Genomic DNA, 19,936 nt, shown 5'->3' on the forward strand with positions numbered 1-19,936 from the left:
AAACCTTCACATGTTCAGTTTATATTTTAACAAATGACAAATCATCTGTGGTCCTGTGAATCCATGGTCTCACATATTTACAATGAGCTCTTCCACTCTGCGATGGTCTGTCTAGATGCAGGACAGTACCACTTCCCACGTAGCTGTGTGTGGCCAGTGAGTTTGTTTTTTGACTGACCACATAGCTTACATTGATAGCAGTAGCTGTCTTTGGTGGGTTGTCACTTCTTGGGGGCTCACCTCTCCTCTCTCGCTCCTGATCCTCAAGGGCTACCTTATGCTGTCTCAATTCCTGGAACCGATTGTTCTTCTCGTTGCTAACTTTCTCGCAACAAGGAGAACCAAGTTGAGTTAGCACACAGTGTCTGTGAGAATCTTGATCAGCTCCAACATCTCTCAGTTGAGGTGTTGGAGCTGGAGGTTGATGTGTTGGAGCTGGAGGTGGCTGGTCTGAAGGGCCACCCTGAGACTGAGACCCTGGCACTTGCAGCAGTTGGTAGGATTCTAAGCCTTGGGTGTAGGAGGCTGAGGCAGATGGTGGTGGCTGGTAGGAGGACCAGCCCTGGGTGTGGGAGGCTGGAGTAGACGGCAGTATCTGGTAGGAGAACCAGCCCTGGGTGTGGGAGGCTGAAGTAGACGGCAACATATAACATAATCAACCTAATATTGGATTTCTACCAAAGGAAAAACAGCTAGGTTGAACTGGGCTATTGTTTTGCAAAAAGTTAGAACAGCATATAACTCAGTTTGAAGTGAGAGTGGGCTGAGTCAAACTGTCACTCCCTGCTCAGCCCATTAAGGGAGTGCAACTCTGTTTCTGTGCACAGAATTTCAGGGAGGAAGTCACTGAGATTGGCAAATGAACAACAACTCCAAAGGTGCCTCAAAGGTAATCTGGAGATGAGAGGAAGTCAGAACACAGCAATTCCTCACTGGGAACAATAGAAACTTTTTTTTTAATTGGTAAAATAATGTGACAAAAATATTGACAAATAAGGATAGACAACATAGGATAAACATAATGGACAGACATACAGATGATAACATAAAGCAGTTACGATAATGCATGCTTTGATATGTGAAAGAGATGTTAAGAAAGAACACAGTTGTCATCCCATTGCTTTTTGTAAAGATCAGGTACAAACAACATTGTAACGATGATAAACACCTATGCCTAGGAACCCTCATTGGACAGTTTCCCGCTCCTCACAAACTCCTAAAGAATGTGATTGGCCCATTAGTTCTTATTGATCACCCCTATTGGTAGCCTCACTTATGGCTGTCCAGGACAAAATTATAATTGGTGAGATGACAGGTCCTGCTGTGCCTCGTGTTAAATGACTTTATGAGGTATAAAAATCTGAATAGATAATAAATACAGTGTCACCTCGGTCTAAGGAGCTTTTAAGCTTAATGGAAAGTTCTTATGGCCCAAAGAATGTCCTTGAATAAATGTGCATGCATAGGCATGCATGCATTTCTATTCATCAGTTTTCTCTTGCAACATGCCCAAGTATTGACAGGAGGAGGATAGTGTTGTGTAGTTTTCCACAGACTGCTGACTTCATGAAATTATCCTTTGATCTCTAATTATTGTCCTTCCTCTTCTTTTTTGTCTTTCTTTAAGGTGGTGCTGGTGGGTTCATCCATTAATGAAAGGGATCAGATGCTGTTTATCAGCACAGACGAAGGTTCCTCCTTCCAGCGTCAGTCCATATCCTTCACTCCAGACACACTCATCTTTCACCCTAAGGAAGAGGACAAGCTCCTGGCCTACAGCAAGGAGGGCAGGGTGGGTATCAAAGCACTGCACAAATATGAAAATAGATAGCTGCTTCTGTAGCTGAAAGAATGAACAAGAAAACAGCAGTGATGATACACCAGCAAGACATCTCTTCTGTCAGTGCAGCTCAGCAATGCATTAAATTTCAATTTTCATACTTAGAAGCAGAACACGAACCTCAGAGAAAACTTAATATATGATTTACCACACAATAATACTGCTGTAAGGCAACTCTTATGCACATGACATAAACCAAACAGTGGCCATGGAACTTATGCTATAGTTTTGGCCATCACTTATTTCAGTTATAATAAAATTGTTCTCACCAGTGTAATTGCTGAGATCCGTGGACATGACAACATGGCTCCAGCAGTGATCAATCAATCAATCTTATTTATAAAGCCCAATATCACAAATAGCAATTTGCCTCAGAGGGCTTTACAGCATACAACATCCCTCTGTCCTTTGGACCCTCATAGCGGATAAGGAAAAACTCCCCCAAAAAAACCCTTTAATGGGGAAAAAATATGGTAGAAACCTCAGGAAGAGCAAGTGAGGAGGGATCCCTCTTCCAGGACGGACAGACACGCAATAGATGTTGTACAGAACAGATCAACATAATAAATTAACAGTAATCCGTACACAAAATTATACATAAAGAGACAGAGAGAAATGCAGGACAGACAGTAGTGACAGTAGCTTACAACAACATTAATTTAAGTAATAATATTATAATAATAATTATTACAGCTATTGTGGTACAATACGTTGATATATGATAGTATATGTATGTGAGTGACAATAAGTGACTGCTCCCAGCTGTTGTCTCCGTCACTCGGCTTGACACATTCGCTCGCGGCTCGCGCAGAAAATAGACCAGACGCCGAAACGATTGCTGCAGGGCGCGAGCCGGTCACAGTCCGGTGCTTCGAGGCTATTCGCAGCGTTTCCGCAGGCGGTGTGGCCACGGGTCAGAGAGGGGGGGCGAGCGAGAGGTCCACGGTCGTTTATAACGTAATGTTATAGATAATTGTTTTATGGGTTTAAATGTGTAGGTATGTAAATGTTTTCAAAGACGTTTATGTTGAAATAAAAATACCTACAAGTAGTTACGTTTCCTTGTATTAATACATATACATGTATGTTTCCTTGTATTAGTTTGCACTCTTGTGGACATAATGCGGAAAAAAAAATATTCGAATGGTTCGAACCTATGAGTTATTTTTAGAAGGAATATTCGAACGTCATTTTCGAGCAATTTTGACAGCCCTAGTGCATAATGACAGTAGAAGTATGACTAATGATAACAGCAGCAGTGGGAGGCATCATGCAGGACCACGGCAGCAGCACAACCATACACATCACACCATCCAGGCACCGCTGCGATATGAGTTAACATGCGAGACAGTGGAGCACAAAGGCTCCGGAGAAGAAGCCGAGTTAATGACATGCAGTAGAGCCGAGTTAGCGAGATGCAGTAACAGGACATGAGCGTTAGCAAAGGAGAGAGAGAGAGAGAGAAGGTGCTCTGTGTATTATAGGAGGTGTATTATTGGAGGTCCCCTGGTAGACTAGGCCTATGTCAGCCTAACTAGGGGCTGGTCCAAGGCAAGCCTGAGCCAGCCCTAACTATAAGCTTTATTAAAAAGTAAAGTCTTAAGTCTAGTCTTAAATGTGAAAACAGTGTCTGCCTCCTGGACCAAAACAGGAAGATGATTTCACAGAAACGCAGACTGATAGCTGAAGGCTCTGGCTCCTAATCTACTTTTGGAGACTTTAGGGACCACGAGTAACCCTGCATTCTCAGAGCGCAGTGCTCTAGTGGGATAATATGGCACTATGAGCTCTCTAATATATGATGGAGCCTGACCCATTTAAAGCTTTGTAAGTTAGGAGTAGGATACAGGGAGCCAGTGCAGAGAAGCAAAAACAGGAGAAATGTGATCTTGTTTCTTAGTTCCTGTCAGCACACATGCCGCTGTCTTCTGAATTAGCTGGAGAGTTTTTAAAGAATTATTAGAGCTACCTGATAATAGGGAATTACAATCCAGTCTAGAGGTAACAAAAGCGTGGACCAACTTTTCTGCATCTTTTGGGACAGGATAGGACTCATTTTTGCAATATTACGCGGATGAAAAAACGCAGTTTGAGGTTTGTTTTAAATGGGAGTTAAAAGACAGATCTTGGTCAAATATTACTCCGAGGTTTCTTACGGTAGTGCTAGAGGCCAGAGCAATGCCATCTAGAGAAACTGTATCATCAGTCAAAGAATTTCTGAGGTGTTTTGCGCCAAGAACAATAACTTCAGTTTTGTCTGAATTCAACATAAGGAAATTGGAGCTCATCCAGGTTTTTATGTCTTTAATGCATTTCTGAAGTTTAGTTAATTGATCTGTTTATTCTGGTTTTATCAATAAATACAACTGTGTATCATCCACATAGCAATGGTAATTTACAGAGTGATTTCTAATGATGTTACCTAAGGGAAGCATATATAAAGTAAACAGAATTGGTCCAAGCACAGAACCTTGTGGAACTCCAAAACAAACTTTAGTACGTACAGATGATTAATCATGAACATGAACAAACTGAAAACGATCAGATAGATAAGATTTAAACCAGCATAGTGCAGAACCTTTTAGGCCACTTAAATGTTCCAGTCTCTGTAGCAGAATTTGGTGGTCAATTGTGTCAAATGCCGCACTAAGATCTAGTAAAACAAGTACAGAAACGAGTCCTTTGAAGCAATCAGAAGATCATTTGTAATTTTAACTAATGCTGTCTCAGTGCTATGATGCACTCTAAATCCTGACTGAAATTCCTCCAATAAATTATTATCGTGGTGAAAGTCACACAGTTGGTCTGCGACTACTTTTTCAAGAATCTTTGAAAGAAAGGGAAGATTAGAAATTGGTCTATAGTTCGCTAACATCTCTGGATTCAGGGCGGGCTTTTATAGAAGAGGTTTAATTACAGCTGCCTTAAAAGACTGTGGTACATAGCCTGTTAATAGAGATATACTGATCATGTCTAATATGTGAGTGTTAACTAAAGGTAAGACTTCCTTAAGTAGCCTATTTGGGATGGGGACACGTTGATGATTTAGATGAAGAAATCATTGAGGTCAACTGTAGAAGAGAAGTTTGGGAGAAGCTATCTAGATATACAGTACAGGCCAAAAGTTTGGACACACCTTCTCATTCAATGCATTTTCTTTATTTTCATGACTATTTACATTGTAGATTCTCACTGAAGGCATCAAAACTATGAATGAACGCATGTGGAGTTATGTACTTAACAAAAAAAGGTGAAATAACTGAAAACATGTTTTATATTCTAGTTTCTTCAAAATAGCCACCCTTTGCTCTGATTACTGCTTTGCACACTCTTGGCATTCTCTCGATGAGCTTCAAGAGCAGCAGGATGAAAGCTGAAGTGTTTGGGGCACCATTATCTGCTCAGATTCAATTAAATGCTTCAAAACTCATTGGATGATGCTTCACAGTGCAGATGGACAATGACCTGAAGCATATTGCAAAAGCAACCAAAGACATTTTTAAGGCAAAGAAGTGGAATGTTCTGCAACAGCCAAGTCATATCATCTGACCTGAATCCAACTGAGCATGCGTTTCTCTTGCTGAAGCCAAAACTGAGGGCAAAACACCCAAAACACAAGCAGGAAGTGCAGACGGATGCAGTAAAGGGCTGGCAGAGCATCACCAGGGAAGAAACCCAGCATCTGATGATGTCTATGGGTCCAACACTTCAGGCAGTCATTGACTGTAAAGGATTTGCAACCAAGTATTAAAACTGACTGTTTAATTGATGAATATGTTAGTTTGTCCAAATACTTATGAGCCCTTAAAGTCGGGGGACTGTGTGAAGAAATGGTTGTCATTCCTACATGGTTCATACTACATTTTTGAAAAAAAGCCTTAAATGAAAGCTGAGAGTCTGCACTTTAAGCAGGTATTCATTGTTTCATTTAAAACCCATTGTGGTGGTGTACAGAGCCAAAATGACGACAACTGTATCATTGTCCAAATAATTATGGACCTGACTGTATATACACACAGGCATGGCCCTCCTCAACATGATGCAGAAACATACTAACACAGAGCTATCAATGCACAGAAGCATAATAAGTGACATTAACAGTATCTAATAACACACACTATCTCTCTTCCAGCATCTCCCTCTCTCCTTTCCTCCTCCACACACACACACACACACACACACACACACACACATGCACACACGTGACGTTTTTCTTATAGGTCAGTTACACAGGATATAGTTTTATACAGTCCATGGCAGCAACAGTCATGTTTACAACAACAGAGTCACTATTTAAAACCCAATAATATCTCACTGGAATATAAATATCCGCCTGATATCACAACACTGAGTGAAGAAAGTCACGTTATCTCAGCATGAAGACAAACATCAGTGTCAGTCATTCATCCTGCTCTCTGTTCCTCCTCTACTGAGGACACTCACTGTCTGCAGGTCGGGTGCCTCAGGTACATGTTCAGATAAAGTGTTAGCCTACACATAGACAGCTTTCATTTTAGTTTGTCTTTATTACTTTGCTGTTAGCCTCGCGAGCGCGATGTGCTTGTGTCGACCGCGATCATAAATCATAATAGCGGTGAATGAGAGACTCCGGACAGAGCGGATTGAAATATGGCTTTCTACATGCTGATCACATGTATTGATAAAGTATTGGCTTGGCTGGCAGAGGTTTTATTACACTTACTCACAGTAACAAGCGTGGGCTAGTTGTCGTCAACTAGAGTAATCTTGAAGTTATATTCCCTTCATCTGCACCGCGGCCTCTCTGCTGTTGAGTTTGTGTGTCTGTGTGTGTGCGCGCGCGCTGTGAGGGGCGACATGCAGAGAGCAGGAGAGAGGCTGCAGAATGATGATACATGAAACCGAAACTTTAAAAAGTAACGCCGATAATGGCGGAGCTTACTGTTATTACAGTCTTGATTAAGTTTACCTTGGGTTGTTTAATACCGGGTCTCGGTACCGATCCCTGCCCGGGCATTTGATGAAGTCTCCTGGTTGGCCAGTGACCGACTGGTGTCCAACTGACCTTATTGCTCGTCCGAGCGGTTCATGCCAGGCTCGAATCAAACCCACCACTGGTGATGTACGCATCGTCTCATTTGATGTTGCCCAATAAGAATCCAGACTGTCATCGCATTATTTTTTTCTCAATAGACGCAGGTGTCAAAGGAAAGAGGCAGAAGAGAAAACTGCAAAATCACCTGGGGCAGTGCGGGCGGGGCATCAAGGCCACTGTGGCCTCAGGACAGAAATTTTTTTCAAGGACACAGGGCCAAATTGGGAGGCCACGAGAGCCATGGCCCTCGTGAAATTCCTGCCCTGATTGCATATGTCAGTTTATTTATTTTATTTTACCTTTATTTAACCAGGTGAGTCAGTTGAGAACAGTTTCTCATTTACAATGACGACCTGGGCAAGAGGCAGCACAGAGAGTCAGACACATTTAATCACAGTGAAACAATCGATTGGACACAGTATATAAAAGAAATACACAACACATAACAAAAGTATGAGCTAAAAGTAGTAGCGCTGGTCCAGAGAAGTTAAAAACATGTGCAATGATCACAGATTATTGTTGGGAGTGTGTTTTGGAAAGAGGAGAATGGGATGAATGTGTTAAGTTTAAGCTTTTGCTGTAGATGATTCCAGTCATTAGCAGCAGCAAATTGAAATGATTGACGGCCAAAGGAGGTGCGCGCTTTTGGAATGACCAGGTTAATGTAACTGCTGGAGCGTAGGTTGCTGATATGGAGTAGTGAGCCGAGATATGAAGAGGTGTTTCCAGTGATGGTCTTGTAGATGAAGTGATACCAGTGGATCAGTCTACGGGAGTGAAGTGATGGCCAGTTGACAAGTGAGTACAGGTTACAGTGATGGGTATTAAAAAGAGCACCTGTAACAAAGCAGATGGCAGAGTGGTAGATGAGGTCCAGTTTATTGAGAAGAGCTTTGGAGGCAGACCTATATATCATGTCACTGTAATCAAGGATTGGGAGGATTGTCATTTTAACCAGAGTGTGCTTTGCAGAGTGGGTGAAAGATGCTTTGTTACGGAACAGAAAACCAATTCTAGATCTGACTTTGGAGAGCAGTGTGATAATGCGTACATCAAAGGAGAGTGAACTGTCGAGCCAGATACCCAGATATTTATAGGAATTGACAAATTGGAGGTCTGATCCATCCAGGGAGGAGATTTTGAGAGGACAGGTGATAAGTGGTAGATTCCGGTTGAATATCATGCATTTTGTTTTGTTGGTGTTTAAGCAAAGGTGAAGGTTGGAGAAAGCCTGTTGATATTGTTGAAGCTAATTTGCAAGGAAGTCAGGGCAGTGTCCAGGGAGGGACTGGCTGTGTACAAGATCGTGTCTTCGGCATATAAATGGATGTGGAGGGCTCGACAGTGCCAGCGTTTCACTCGCATTTGCGACTAAAAATAGGTGTGTGCGAACTGTAAAAAATATTTATTTATTTTATTTTTTTAAATATATTTTATTTTTATATTTTTTACAGTTCACACACACCTATATAGGCTAGCTGAAGCAGCCTATATTTTTGTCAGTAAAAAAATATGATAATCTAACTGCAAATGTTGGAGGAACTCCAGTCTTCCCTCTTCCCTCTTCCCCATGTGACACGGTTATGGGCCGTTTTCCAAGCCACTGTCGGCACAATGAATATAAGTCCCACTGTTGGCAGGGTGGAAATAAGTCAAAGTGTGGCGTAGGCAGGGACGGTTTTTGCTATGGGCAATGTGGGCGACCGCCCAGGGCGCAATATATGTGAGGGCGCACGAGCACCCTCCAAAAAAACAAAAAAAAAACAACAACAAAAAAACTTGCCAGTTTTCTAGACTACCGATCATTTCCACGTCAAGTTTGTGGAGTGGGCGCTGGGGCGCCCCTATTGTCACGTTTCAACCAGCAGCAGAAAGGAAAGGCGAATTCTGGCGGTTGTGGGTTGAACGGGGGTCACAGACAGGAATACGGCGGAGGCTCATAGTGCTCTGTGGCGCAAGATAAAGGCTTACCGGCGACAGAGAAGTCCGACTCCAGGTCTAGTAATTTCCTCTTTCGTTAGTGTCATGACTGCCCAGTAGTACCTGGACAACCGAGCCGTGGCGGCACACAGGTATGTGGCGTGTCAGAGGAGAAACGAGCCGTTCACATTTCTGTCTTTGTGGCAGGTAACGGTCCACAAACCTCACCGTACTTTAGGGACTGTTCTTTACTTATGAAGGGACTGTTCTTTACTTGTCAGGGGAGGAGGGTGGCTGGTTGATTTTTATTTTATTTATTTATTTTATTTTGATCCCCCCTATGTTAATCACTTATTGATGCAGTTAGGGACTGTTCTCCACGGCCAGGCTGTTGGCTGGGTGGAAATAAGTCAAAGTGTGGCGGAGACGAGGGACCGGGAAAAGCGGCAGACCTCCAGGGAAGCCTGCTCCGTTCTCCCCGCAGTTAGGGACCATTCTCCACGGCCAGGCTGTCGGCTGGGTGGGAATAAGTCAAAGTGTGGCGGAGAAGAGGGACCGGGAAAAGCGGCGGACCTCCGGGGAAGCCTGCTTCGTTCTCCCCGCAGTTAGGGACCGTTCGCCACGGTACCGTTGCTGGGCAGGGTGGAAAGTCCTGCAGAGTTTCAAAGGACCTGGAAAATGTTTTAGGATAGTAATAACATTATATAAGATAATCATATTGCAAAGATAATATATATAAGATAATAACATTAAAGACAAAATGAAATTGCAATACTTTTTCAAAACTTGATGATTTTACCTTTCTGTACATTTTGTATACAAATTCATTAAATAATTTTGCTTGTAAATGTCTATTTGCATCACGTTTATTACGGAAAACACATTATTTGATCAATTTACATTGTGCCCCTAAAGTTCTTTGTGCGCTCCTTACTTTTTCAACTTGGGAAAAAAAAAACTTGGGAAAAAAGTTAGCATCAAGCCCTGATGTGAGAACTACCTGCAGCAGAAGCAATGTTGTTAATGTAGATTTTGAACAGGGTTGGGCCTAGTATGGATCCCTGAGGAACACTTTTAGACAGGGGCAGTGGGTCAGACAGGAATCTCTCAGCTCTTACAGACTGTACACGACCAGAGCTGTAGCTGTTGAACCATGCCAAGCAGTTTTCAGAGAGTCCAATGTCTTTAAGCCTGTCAAGCAGGATGCTGTGATCTACAGAGTCGAACGCTTTCGCCAGGTCAACAAACACAGCCACGCATTATTCTTTGTTGTCGATGGCACATATCAAGGTGTCATTTAACACCTTAAGTGTTGCCGTGACACAACCATGGCCGGATCTGAAACCAGACTGCATGGAAAGTCAAAGGGTTTTCCCAGTGCGTCACAGACGTGGCCAGCAAATCCTGTGTGGAGTGTGGAACGCAGAAATACGAGCTTACGAGAAGCACTTGAAGGCAGCAGTTTCGTCTGAATGCGTTGGTTACGACACATTCTTGTCATCCAAATATAAGAGGACACTGCTTCCTGGTATGGACTTATAATAATGGACTGATGAGAGACAGAGAGGAGGTAGAGCTGCTGCAGTCGGTTTGTGCTCGGTGTGATCTGCTGCTGCAGTTGGTAAGTGCTCGGTGTGATCTGATGTCCTAAATCACATCAGATCACACCGAGCACTTATATACTAGTACACGTATAAAAGTAACAGAAGTAACTGATGGCTTGTTTGAAAATGTACTGTTACTTTGTAACGCGTTATACCCACCTCTGATTATGACTGGGAGGAGTGGATTCATTTAGACTGACATATTCGTCTTGACACAGGCAGGTTTCAGTGAGGCTGAGTAAATCAATATGATTATCTGATATTAATTTGTTTACTAACACTGCTTTAGATGATAGAGTCCTGATATTTAACAGTCCACATTTAATTCTCCTGTTTTGTCTTTCTGTCACAGAAGAGGTTTTATTTTTTATTAGGTTTTTATGCACAACTCCTCTTTGTTTGACTGTAGATTTAAATAATTTAGGTGGTCGGGGGACAGACACCGTTTGTATAACAATATGGGTGGGTAACTGCACTAGAAGCTCAGAGAAGCGTGTAAGACTGCGACCCCTGGTCTCAACTCTGGGTTGTCAGGGTTTTGAATTACTAATAAATTTGGCCAGGTTTCTAGATATGAGAGTGGCTCCGTCCAAAGTGGGATGAATGCTGTCTCTCCTAATCAGACCAGGGCCCGTATTCACAAAGAATCCTAAGACTAAAAGTAGCTCTTAGTGACGTCATTCTAAGAAAAATATTAGAATTCCTCAAATTCTAAGATTTTTCTTAGAATTTTCCCTTGGTAAGATAAAAGTTATTCACAAAGCATCTTAGGCCTTAAGAAAGCTCCTAAGGTGAAAAACTGTTAAGAGGAGAGAGGAGGACTTTTAAGAAGCCTAAGAGTGTCTTAAACAGAGAAGATGGTGGAAAGACAGAGAGGAAGGAGAGATATTCTATGTATATTGAACGACAGTGATTTAATAAGACGCTACCGGATTGATAGTGCAGGGATAACGTTTGTGGTTGACCTCATCAGGGATGAGCTTACTTTTCCCACCCAGTATAGTAACGTAATAACGCCTGCTTTGGATTGCAGCACGTACCAGCGCTTCTCACACTCATCGCTTGTGCATAAAAGGAGAGGGAACGACGCATTGATTTGTCGGGAAATACGCTCCCAAGTCTGCCTCTTCTCTTGTGCTGTGATCCCGGGACCGAATTTCCTTCTTAAAACTCCGTTGTTCTCCTCCACGAGCTGTGCCAACAGCAGGCACTGCTCTTCTGTCCAGTTCAGCTTTCTCGTTCTTTTCTCTCCATTTCATTCGTTGTTTTCGTCATTCTGCCAAATCAAACCACTTTTTACAAGGAGGCCAGCAATCACAGTAATTGCTGACAGCTGAGTCTGCGTCCACCATTAATATCAAATAGATTAAGTAGTAAAATTACCAGCATGATGAGTAAACATAACAATAAGCAAATCAATATAGTAATCGGCATGTGAATGAGGTGCGTTCAAACATTTTGAAGCTGTGTAACAATTAATTTAATTTTGCTGAGTTTCATCATCATGACATAAAATTATTTTCACGATTACACATTTCTGAATACAGTCAAAGTTCTATGATCGGTTCATTTCACTGTCCATTCATTACTAGGAGCGCTATTTTTTCTTCTTTTTGTAACAACCAATCACAGCTTTTAGAGGACTGCGTCATACCTAGCAACGGGGTCAACCACACCTCCTCACTAAGATAAAAGTTTCTGTCCCCTCCTTGCTCAGAGTTGCTCTCAGAAACTTCCTGAATCACTCTTAAGCTAAGATTCCTTGCTAGGAATTTTTAGGCTAAGTTAGGAGCTCTCTGAGAGGACTCTGAGAATCTTTGTGAATACGGGCCCTGGTTTTCCCCAGAAAGTTTGCCAAATATCTATGAAGGCCACATCGTTTGCTGGACACCACCTGGACAGCCAGCGATTGAATGATTACATGCAGTTAAACATCTCATCAGTGGTCAGATTTGGGAGGGGTCCAGAGAAAACTACGGAGTCCGACATAGTTTTAGCATATTCACACACCGAGGCAACATTAATTTTAGTGACCTCCGATCAGCGTAACTGGGAGTCATTACCGCACACTCTGGCCCCAGGGATACATTTGACTATGGCTGCTGGTGTTGCTAACTTCACGTTTCTCAAAATAGAGCTGCTAATGGTCAGAGTTTTCTCCTCAGCGGGTGTGCCACTGAGTGGTGAATAATGGTTGGAAACGTGAACAGGCTGGTGGTGAACCGTGGGCTTTGGCTTGGTACTATGCCTCTTCCAGACAGTTACCCAGCCTCCAGTCTGCACGGGGGTCGCTAGCAGAGGCTATGCTAAGTGGCTCTGTGCCAGCTACAGGGGGCTTGCTAACTACCGCAGCTACAGAGTGATTTTCCATGGTGCAGAGCCAATTCACTAAGCCTCCAACGCAGCAATTAAACTGCATTAGTTACAATTACCGCTGTCGCTAAAGGAGGCAGAGGAATGACTAAACATCTGGCACACCGAGCAAGAGAGAGCAGAAGAAGGAGAAGCCATCGCTAACTGTTAAGCTAATGTAGCTAACAAGACTAATAACATGCAAACAACAGCTAAGATTAGCAAGAAAGTCGTTAAAAAGGGGAAAGCTATACATGCTTAAACAGAACTAGTGTGGGTAAAGACGTCAAGTAGATGTTAAGCAGCTGAAGTGAGGAAAAACAAAACTAGCTGGTAGAAGTTCACTAGAGCAGCACAGAGACGCTATCACAGAAACACCGGAAATGACACAACATGCTTACCGCAGTACGTCAGCACAACAGCCTCCAATCTTCACATCTACTGCTACTCTATGTAAGAAGGGAGTGATGGGATCATAAAGATGAGTGGTCTGCCATTCAGACAGGTTCTAAAGCACACTGTTTAGTAAAAGAAAAAAAAAATCTCTAAACCAACTTAATTGGAGGTAAAGGCATCAGAGTGAATCGGAACTGCAGGTACTTATCTGTCATTGCACCAGAACACTGTGAACCCACAACAGTGGCAGCTGCCGGACTTTCAAACAAGGGAAGCTCACTTGAAGTTTACATCATAAAATTTGTCATATTGTAGCGATTTAACCATGTTTTGTTTTAACCATACCCTCGATCTAGTTCTGACGTATGGAAGTGAAATTGATAACCTAAAAGTCTTTCCACAGAATCCCTTGCTATCAGATCATTATCTGATTACTTTTGATTTCTTTTTACTCGATTACACGCCACTCAGCAACAGTTACTATACTAGATGTTTATCAGATAGTGCTGCCGCAAAATTTAAGGAAAAGATTACTTCGTCGTTAAATTCAATACCAATACCTTCAGTAACAGAGGTTTCCCGTGCCGACTTTAACCTCTCCCAAATTGATCATTTTGTTGATAGCGCCGTAGGCTCGCTGCGAACAACGCTCGACTCTGTAGCTCCTCTTAAAAAGAAGTTAACAAAGCAAAGAAAGTTTGCTCCTTGGTATAACTCTCAAACCCGTAGGTTAAAACAAATATCGCGAAAATTTGAAAGGAATTGGCGATTAACCAAACTGGAAGAATCTCGTTTAATCTGGACAGACAGTCTCAAAACTTATAAGAGGGGCCTCCGCAATGCCAGAGCAAACTATTACTCAGCATTAATAGAAGAAAACAAGAACAACCCCAGGTTTCTTTTCAGCACTGTAGCCAGGCTGACTGAGAGTCAAAGCTCTATTGAGCCTTGTATTCCTTTAGCCCTTAGCAGTAATGATTTTATGAGCTTTTTTTAATGACAAAATTCTAACTATTAGAGGCAAAATTCATGACCTCCTGCCCTCAGATGGTAGGCCTACCTATCTAACCTCAAACACAGCTGTAGAATCTAATATATATTTAGATTGCTTCTCCCCAATTTCTCTTCAAGAATTGACCGCAGTGATTTCTTCATCTAAATCATCAACGTGTCTCTTAGACCCCATCCCAACTAGGCTACTTAAGGAGGTCTTTCCTTTAGTTAACACTCATATATTAGATATGATCAATATATCCCTATTAACAGGCTATGTACCGCAGTCTTTTAAGGTAGCTGTAATTAAACCTCTCCTAAAAAAGCCCACCCTGGATCCAGAGGTGTTAGCCAACTATAGACCAATATCTAATCTTCCCTTTATGTCAAAGATCCTTGAGAAAGTAGTCGCAGACCAGCTGTGTGATTTTCTCCAGGATAATAATTTATTTGAGGAATTTCAGTCAGGATTTAGAGTGCATCATAGCACTGAGACAGCTCTAGTTAAAATTACAAATGACCTTCTGATTGCGTCAGACAAAGGACTCGTCTCTGTTCTTGTTTTATTAGATCTTAGTGCGGCGTTTGACACAATTGACCATCAAATTCTACTGCAGAGACTGGATCACTTAATTGGCCTAAAAGGTTCAGCACTAAGCTGGTTTAAATCTTATTTATCTGATCGTTTTCAATTTGTTGACGTTCGTAATGAATCATCCTTACGTACCAAAGTTTGTTTTGGAGTTCCGCAAGGTTCTGTGCTCGGACCAATCCTATTTACTCTATATATGCTTCCTTTAGGTAACATCATTAGAAATCACTCTAGAAATTTCCATTGTTATGCGGATGATACACAGTTGTATTTATCGATGAAGCCAGAAGAAAGTAATCAATTAACTAAACTCCATAACTGCCTTAAAGACATAAAAAATTGGATGAACACCAATTTCCTGATGTTAAATTCAGACAAAACTGAAGTTATTGTTCTTGGCCCCAAACAACTCAGAGACTCTTTATCTGATGACATAGTTTCTCTAGATGGCATTGCTCTGGCCTCTAGCACTACCGGAAGAAACCTCGGAGTAATATTTGATCAAGATTTGTCTTTTAATTCTCATTTAAAACAAACCTCACAGACTGCATTTTTTCATCTGTGTAATATTGCGAAAATTAGGCCTATCCTGACCCGAAAAGATGCAGAAAAATTGGTCCACGCTTTTGTTACCTCAAGGCTGGATTACTGTAACTCTCTATTATCAGGTAGCTCTAGTAAGTCCTTAAAAACTCTCCAGCTAATTCAGAATGCAGCAGCACGTGTACTAACAGGAACTAAGAAACGAGATCATATTTCTCCTGTTTTAGCTTCTCTGCACTGGCTCCCTGTAAAATCCAGAATTGAATTTAAAATCCTACTGTTAACTTATAAAGCTCTAAATGGTCAGGCTCCGTCATATCTTAGTGAGCTCATAGTGCCATATTATCCCACCAGAACACTGCGCTCTGAGAACGCAGGGTTACTCGTGGTCCCTAAAGTCTCCAAAATTAGATCAGGAGCCAGAGCCTTCAGCTATCAGGCTCCTCTCCTGTGGAATCATCTTCCTGTTACGGTCCGGGAGGCAGACACCGTCTCCACATTTAAGACTAGACTTAAGACTTTCCTCTTTGATAAAGCTTATAGTTAGGGCTGGCTCAGGCTTGCCCTGTACCAGCCCCTAGTTAGGCTGACTTAGGCCTAGTCTACCGGAGGACCCCCTATAATACACCGGGCTCCCTCTCTCTCTCTCTCTCTCTCTCTCTCTCTCTCTCTCTCTCATCTTATTACTGCATCTTGCTAACTCGGCCATTCTGGATGTCACTAACTCGGCTTCTTCTCCGGAGCCTTTGTGCTCCACTGTCTCCCAGATTAACTCATATCGCAGCGGTGCCTGGACAGCGTGACGTGTGTGGTTGTGCTGCTGCCGTGGTCCTGCCAGATGCCTCCTGCTGCTGCTGCCATCATTAGTCATTAGTCATACTTCTACTGTTATTATACACATATGACTATTGTCACACAAGTATACTGTCAGATATTAATATATACTTTCAACATATTGTACCACAGTAGCCAGAACTATAACTATAATATTATTACTTTCATTAATGTTGTTGTAAGCTACTGTCATTACCTGCATCTCTCTCTCTCTCTCTCTCTCTCTCTCTCTCTCTCTCTGTCTCATTGTGTCATATGGATTACTGTTAATTTATTATGCTGATCTGTTCTGTACGACATCTATTGCACGTCTGTCCGTCCTGGAAGAGGGATCCCTCCTCAGTTGCTCTTCCTGAGGTTTCTACCGTTTTTTTTCCCCGTTAAAGGGTTTTTTTGGGGAGTTTTTCCTTATCCGCTGTGAGGGTCTTAAGGACAGAGGGATGTCGTATGCTGTAAAGCCCTGTGAGGCAAATTGTGATTTGTGATATTGGGCTTTATAAATAAAATTGAATTGAAATTGAATTGAAAATTGAGGCAGTTACTTATGAAAGGAATATTTAATTGAAGCTGTTTTTCACACAGTCATGCCATAGAACCACAGCAAAACACACCTCAAAGAATTTCAGATTGGTTTAACGGTGAAATCGAGCTATATGGCTTATGGAAATTAGGAACTCCGGACGGCATTCTGTCAGAAGACTCCACTCTCAAATATCTGCATGGGACTGAGCTCGAAATGCGACGATGCCGGTATGTATTTCCAAAGCGCTGTCAATCACAAAGGGGTTCAGCCTTTTAGATAATTCCCCCAGTCATCATGCATACACCGAGGGTCCTCTCCTGCCTACCGCTCCACTAGGTCCCAGGGAACCTGAGCCTCCCTGGAAGTGATGATTTTGTCGCATGAAAAAAAACTGCTCAGCACTGACTCGTAGGAATGCTTGGAGGCTCTGTGTCCACCATGCTGACAAGAGAATGTGTGACAGGGAGGTCGCGTTTGAAAACTAGTGATAAACAGCAGACGTTTGAACATCATAGTCATGATGTTAAACACATCCTAGTACATTTAATGCAATGTAAATTCTTATTTTAATGTAAATTCAATAGTGCATATTTGACCATTTCTTCTATGAATTTTAGGGGAAGCTCAGCCTCCCTTGTTGTCTCAGAGCAATCGCCCCTGACCCACAACTAAAGCAAGTATTGTAGGTCACAGTTGAACCAGGAAGTGGGTCTGTATACTTTGATTGGTGTTTACAATGGATAGTTTAGGTAATGGTTTTACTGTTAGCTCTCCATTTCTCTTCCAATGCAGTTTGGGGGCAATGCATGCTTATTTGCACAGCACCTTTAAACAACAAATCATTCAAAGTGCTGCAGATAAGACATAGAAAAAGTATTTAGACAAGATATAAAATATGTACAAAGCAACATACAAAGACACAAAAAGTAATATTTGAAAGAGTCAAATAAAAAAGAAAATAAAGGTTAAAAATAACCTTGGTTACTACAATTATTTTTTGTTACGGTAGCTAACACTATGAAACAAGAGACAACAGTAATGTAAAATACAACTTACTCAAAATACAAGTACTTTCCTGTGGCTAACAAACAGTTTGTTATTATTTTAATTACAAGACTTGAGGTGAATGCCTCACTGTGGTGTTTAGACATCTACATACATGGAAACAAAATAGCCAGTGTTATTTGAAGTGTTAAGATATGGTAATTGATACCGACAATTATACTGCAGAGGAGGATTCTCAGGTGCTGGTTGATGAGTATACAGGCACCGTTGTATAGCAGATAACAGGGTAACACTTCATATTAAGGAACACATTTTCACCATTAACTGGTTGCTCGTTAACATTCATATCAGTACATATTGGTTATTCATTAGTCATTATGAAGCACTTAATAATGTCTTATTCTGCAATACCACATTTCACAACTACTAGTCCATTAAGGGTTTTTCTTCAACAACGTCCTGATTATTGCTAATTGATAGTAAGGGAGTTGCCGAACATTAATTATGATCCAAGTATTCTTTGCTCAGTATGGGCCTTATAAGGTGGTAGTGTCATTCTCCCTAATAACACAAAAAAATGGTCTTTTTTTATGTGACTAAACACAAAACTGTAAGAGTTAATAGTGTCCAAATAACTCTAAATTAAGTCTTTCCAGCTGAGAATAGACCACATCAGGCCCCATGAATGGAACATTTACATTTTAAAAATGCCCAGATGGAACTGTTGAAAGAAGCCGTGTTCTCTCCAATTTCTGTAGTAAGAAATTTTCGTACCATTGGAGAACTTCAAGCCTGAAATATCACCTCGTCAAGCCACACTTGACCAGGCATTCAGACACAAGCTAACCTTTGACTGACTAACTAACTCCCTTACAAAATGGACTGCAGGCAAAGCATGCTCTGATTCATTATTTCAATTTAAAAAAAAAAAGAAAAAAAGATCTGTGTCAGTTTACATTTACAACTGTTAAACACATGCACACACCCTCTAATTGAAAGTGTACTATGAAGTGGAAATGGAGCCAGAGACATAAAGGTGGGACATTTGGTCCAAGAGTTGAAAAGTTCGAGCCAACTCAACTCCTCCTCAACTTTTGTAGTTTACATGTAAATAAGTAAGAAATTCATTGGGTTTTAATCTGTTCCATATGGGCAGGCTGTATATGGAAGTAAGGAATCTAATTAACAAGAAAGCATTCAGTTGGAGGCTGATGGGAAGACGCTTAGCAAAGGGATAGTGCACCCAAAAATGAAAATTCAGCCATTATCTACTCACCCATATGCCGAGGGAGGCTCTGGTGAAGTTTTAGAGTCCTCACAACACTTACAGAGATCCGAAGGGGAAGTGGGCAGCAGCACAACTGCACACCTAATGGCTGACGGTGACCCAAATTAAAACGTCCAAGAACACAGAATTGAAACCACAAAATATCTCCATATTGCTCGTCCGTAGTGATCCAAGTGTCCTGACATAAAAAGTTATTTGGAAAAACGTCATTTATTTAGGTGAGTAGATAATGGCTGAATTTTCATTTTTGGGTGCACTATCCCTTTAGCAACATATCTTCTTTTTCTCAGCCTGGAATTTACAGTTGTAATTGGCTTTACAACTGAGTTTGATCACTGATGACTCATTTTTTTCATATCCTGAATCAGAAATTATGTTATGTGCAGGATTTCAACAGGATGTACTGCCTTAACAACTAAACCTCAGTCAATGACAGAGATAGTGTTCAATGAGACTGTGTTGTGTTTCTTTATGGTAGAGGAAGTTTGTATGGTGAAATACTTTTCTCAGCTCCAATGTACTTTTCAGGCTTCAAGGATACCTTATGCATAGGAATCAATATTCATTCATTATGAGTGCGATCAATACTGTACAAGCTCAGGCAACACACACATACTACAAACACACTGCTCATAAAATATTAGGCATATTCACACACAGTCACAAACACGAAACCTGCTGTGATGAATAATGAATTGAGCTCAGTCTTAACTTGGTGGTGCATGAAATTCAGGAGCTTGATTGGGTGAATTGGGGTGATCCAAATAGACTCCATATATCCTCCATTGTAGAGGATACAGCTGGTAATAGGGCTGGGGTTAGACTTCATAATCTATTGCTACAGGCTTTGAGTAACTGTGACCAGGTCCCAATAAACCAAATGTGGGAAAAGGAGTAGGTTTGTGAGGGACAATGTGAGACACTCGCTCCCAGTGCAAAGTTAAGTCATCAGAGACTAAATACATTCCTCAT

The 19,936-nt window shown here is 41.6% G+C and overlaps 1 protein-coding gene across 1 annotated transcript in view; it reads left to right on the forward strand.

The window, feature by feature from the left end:
* sorcs2 (sortilin-related VPS10 domain containing receptor 2) overlaps positions 1–19,936 on the forward strand; it is a 1,194,681-nt gene that overhangs the window by 833,819 nt on the left and 340,926 nt on the right. Inside the window, exon 4 of the mRNA XM_033609881.2 lies at positions 1,628–1,792. Coding sequence (XP_033465772.1) covers positions 1,628–1,792 — 165 coding nt within the window. The remainder of the gene's footprint in view (positions 1–1,627; positions 1,793–19,936) is intronic.

This window comes from Epinephelus lanceolatus, chromosome 22 (assembly GCF_041903045.1).
Source record: "Epinephelus lanceolatus isolate andai-2023 chromosome 22, ASM4190304v1, whole genome shotgun sequence".
NCBI classification, from domain to species: domain Eukaryota; kingdom Metazoa; phylum Chordata; class Actinopteri; order Perciformes; family Serranidae; genus Epinephelus; species Epinephelus lanceolatus.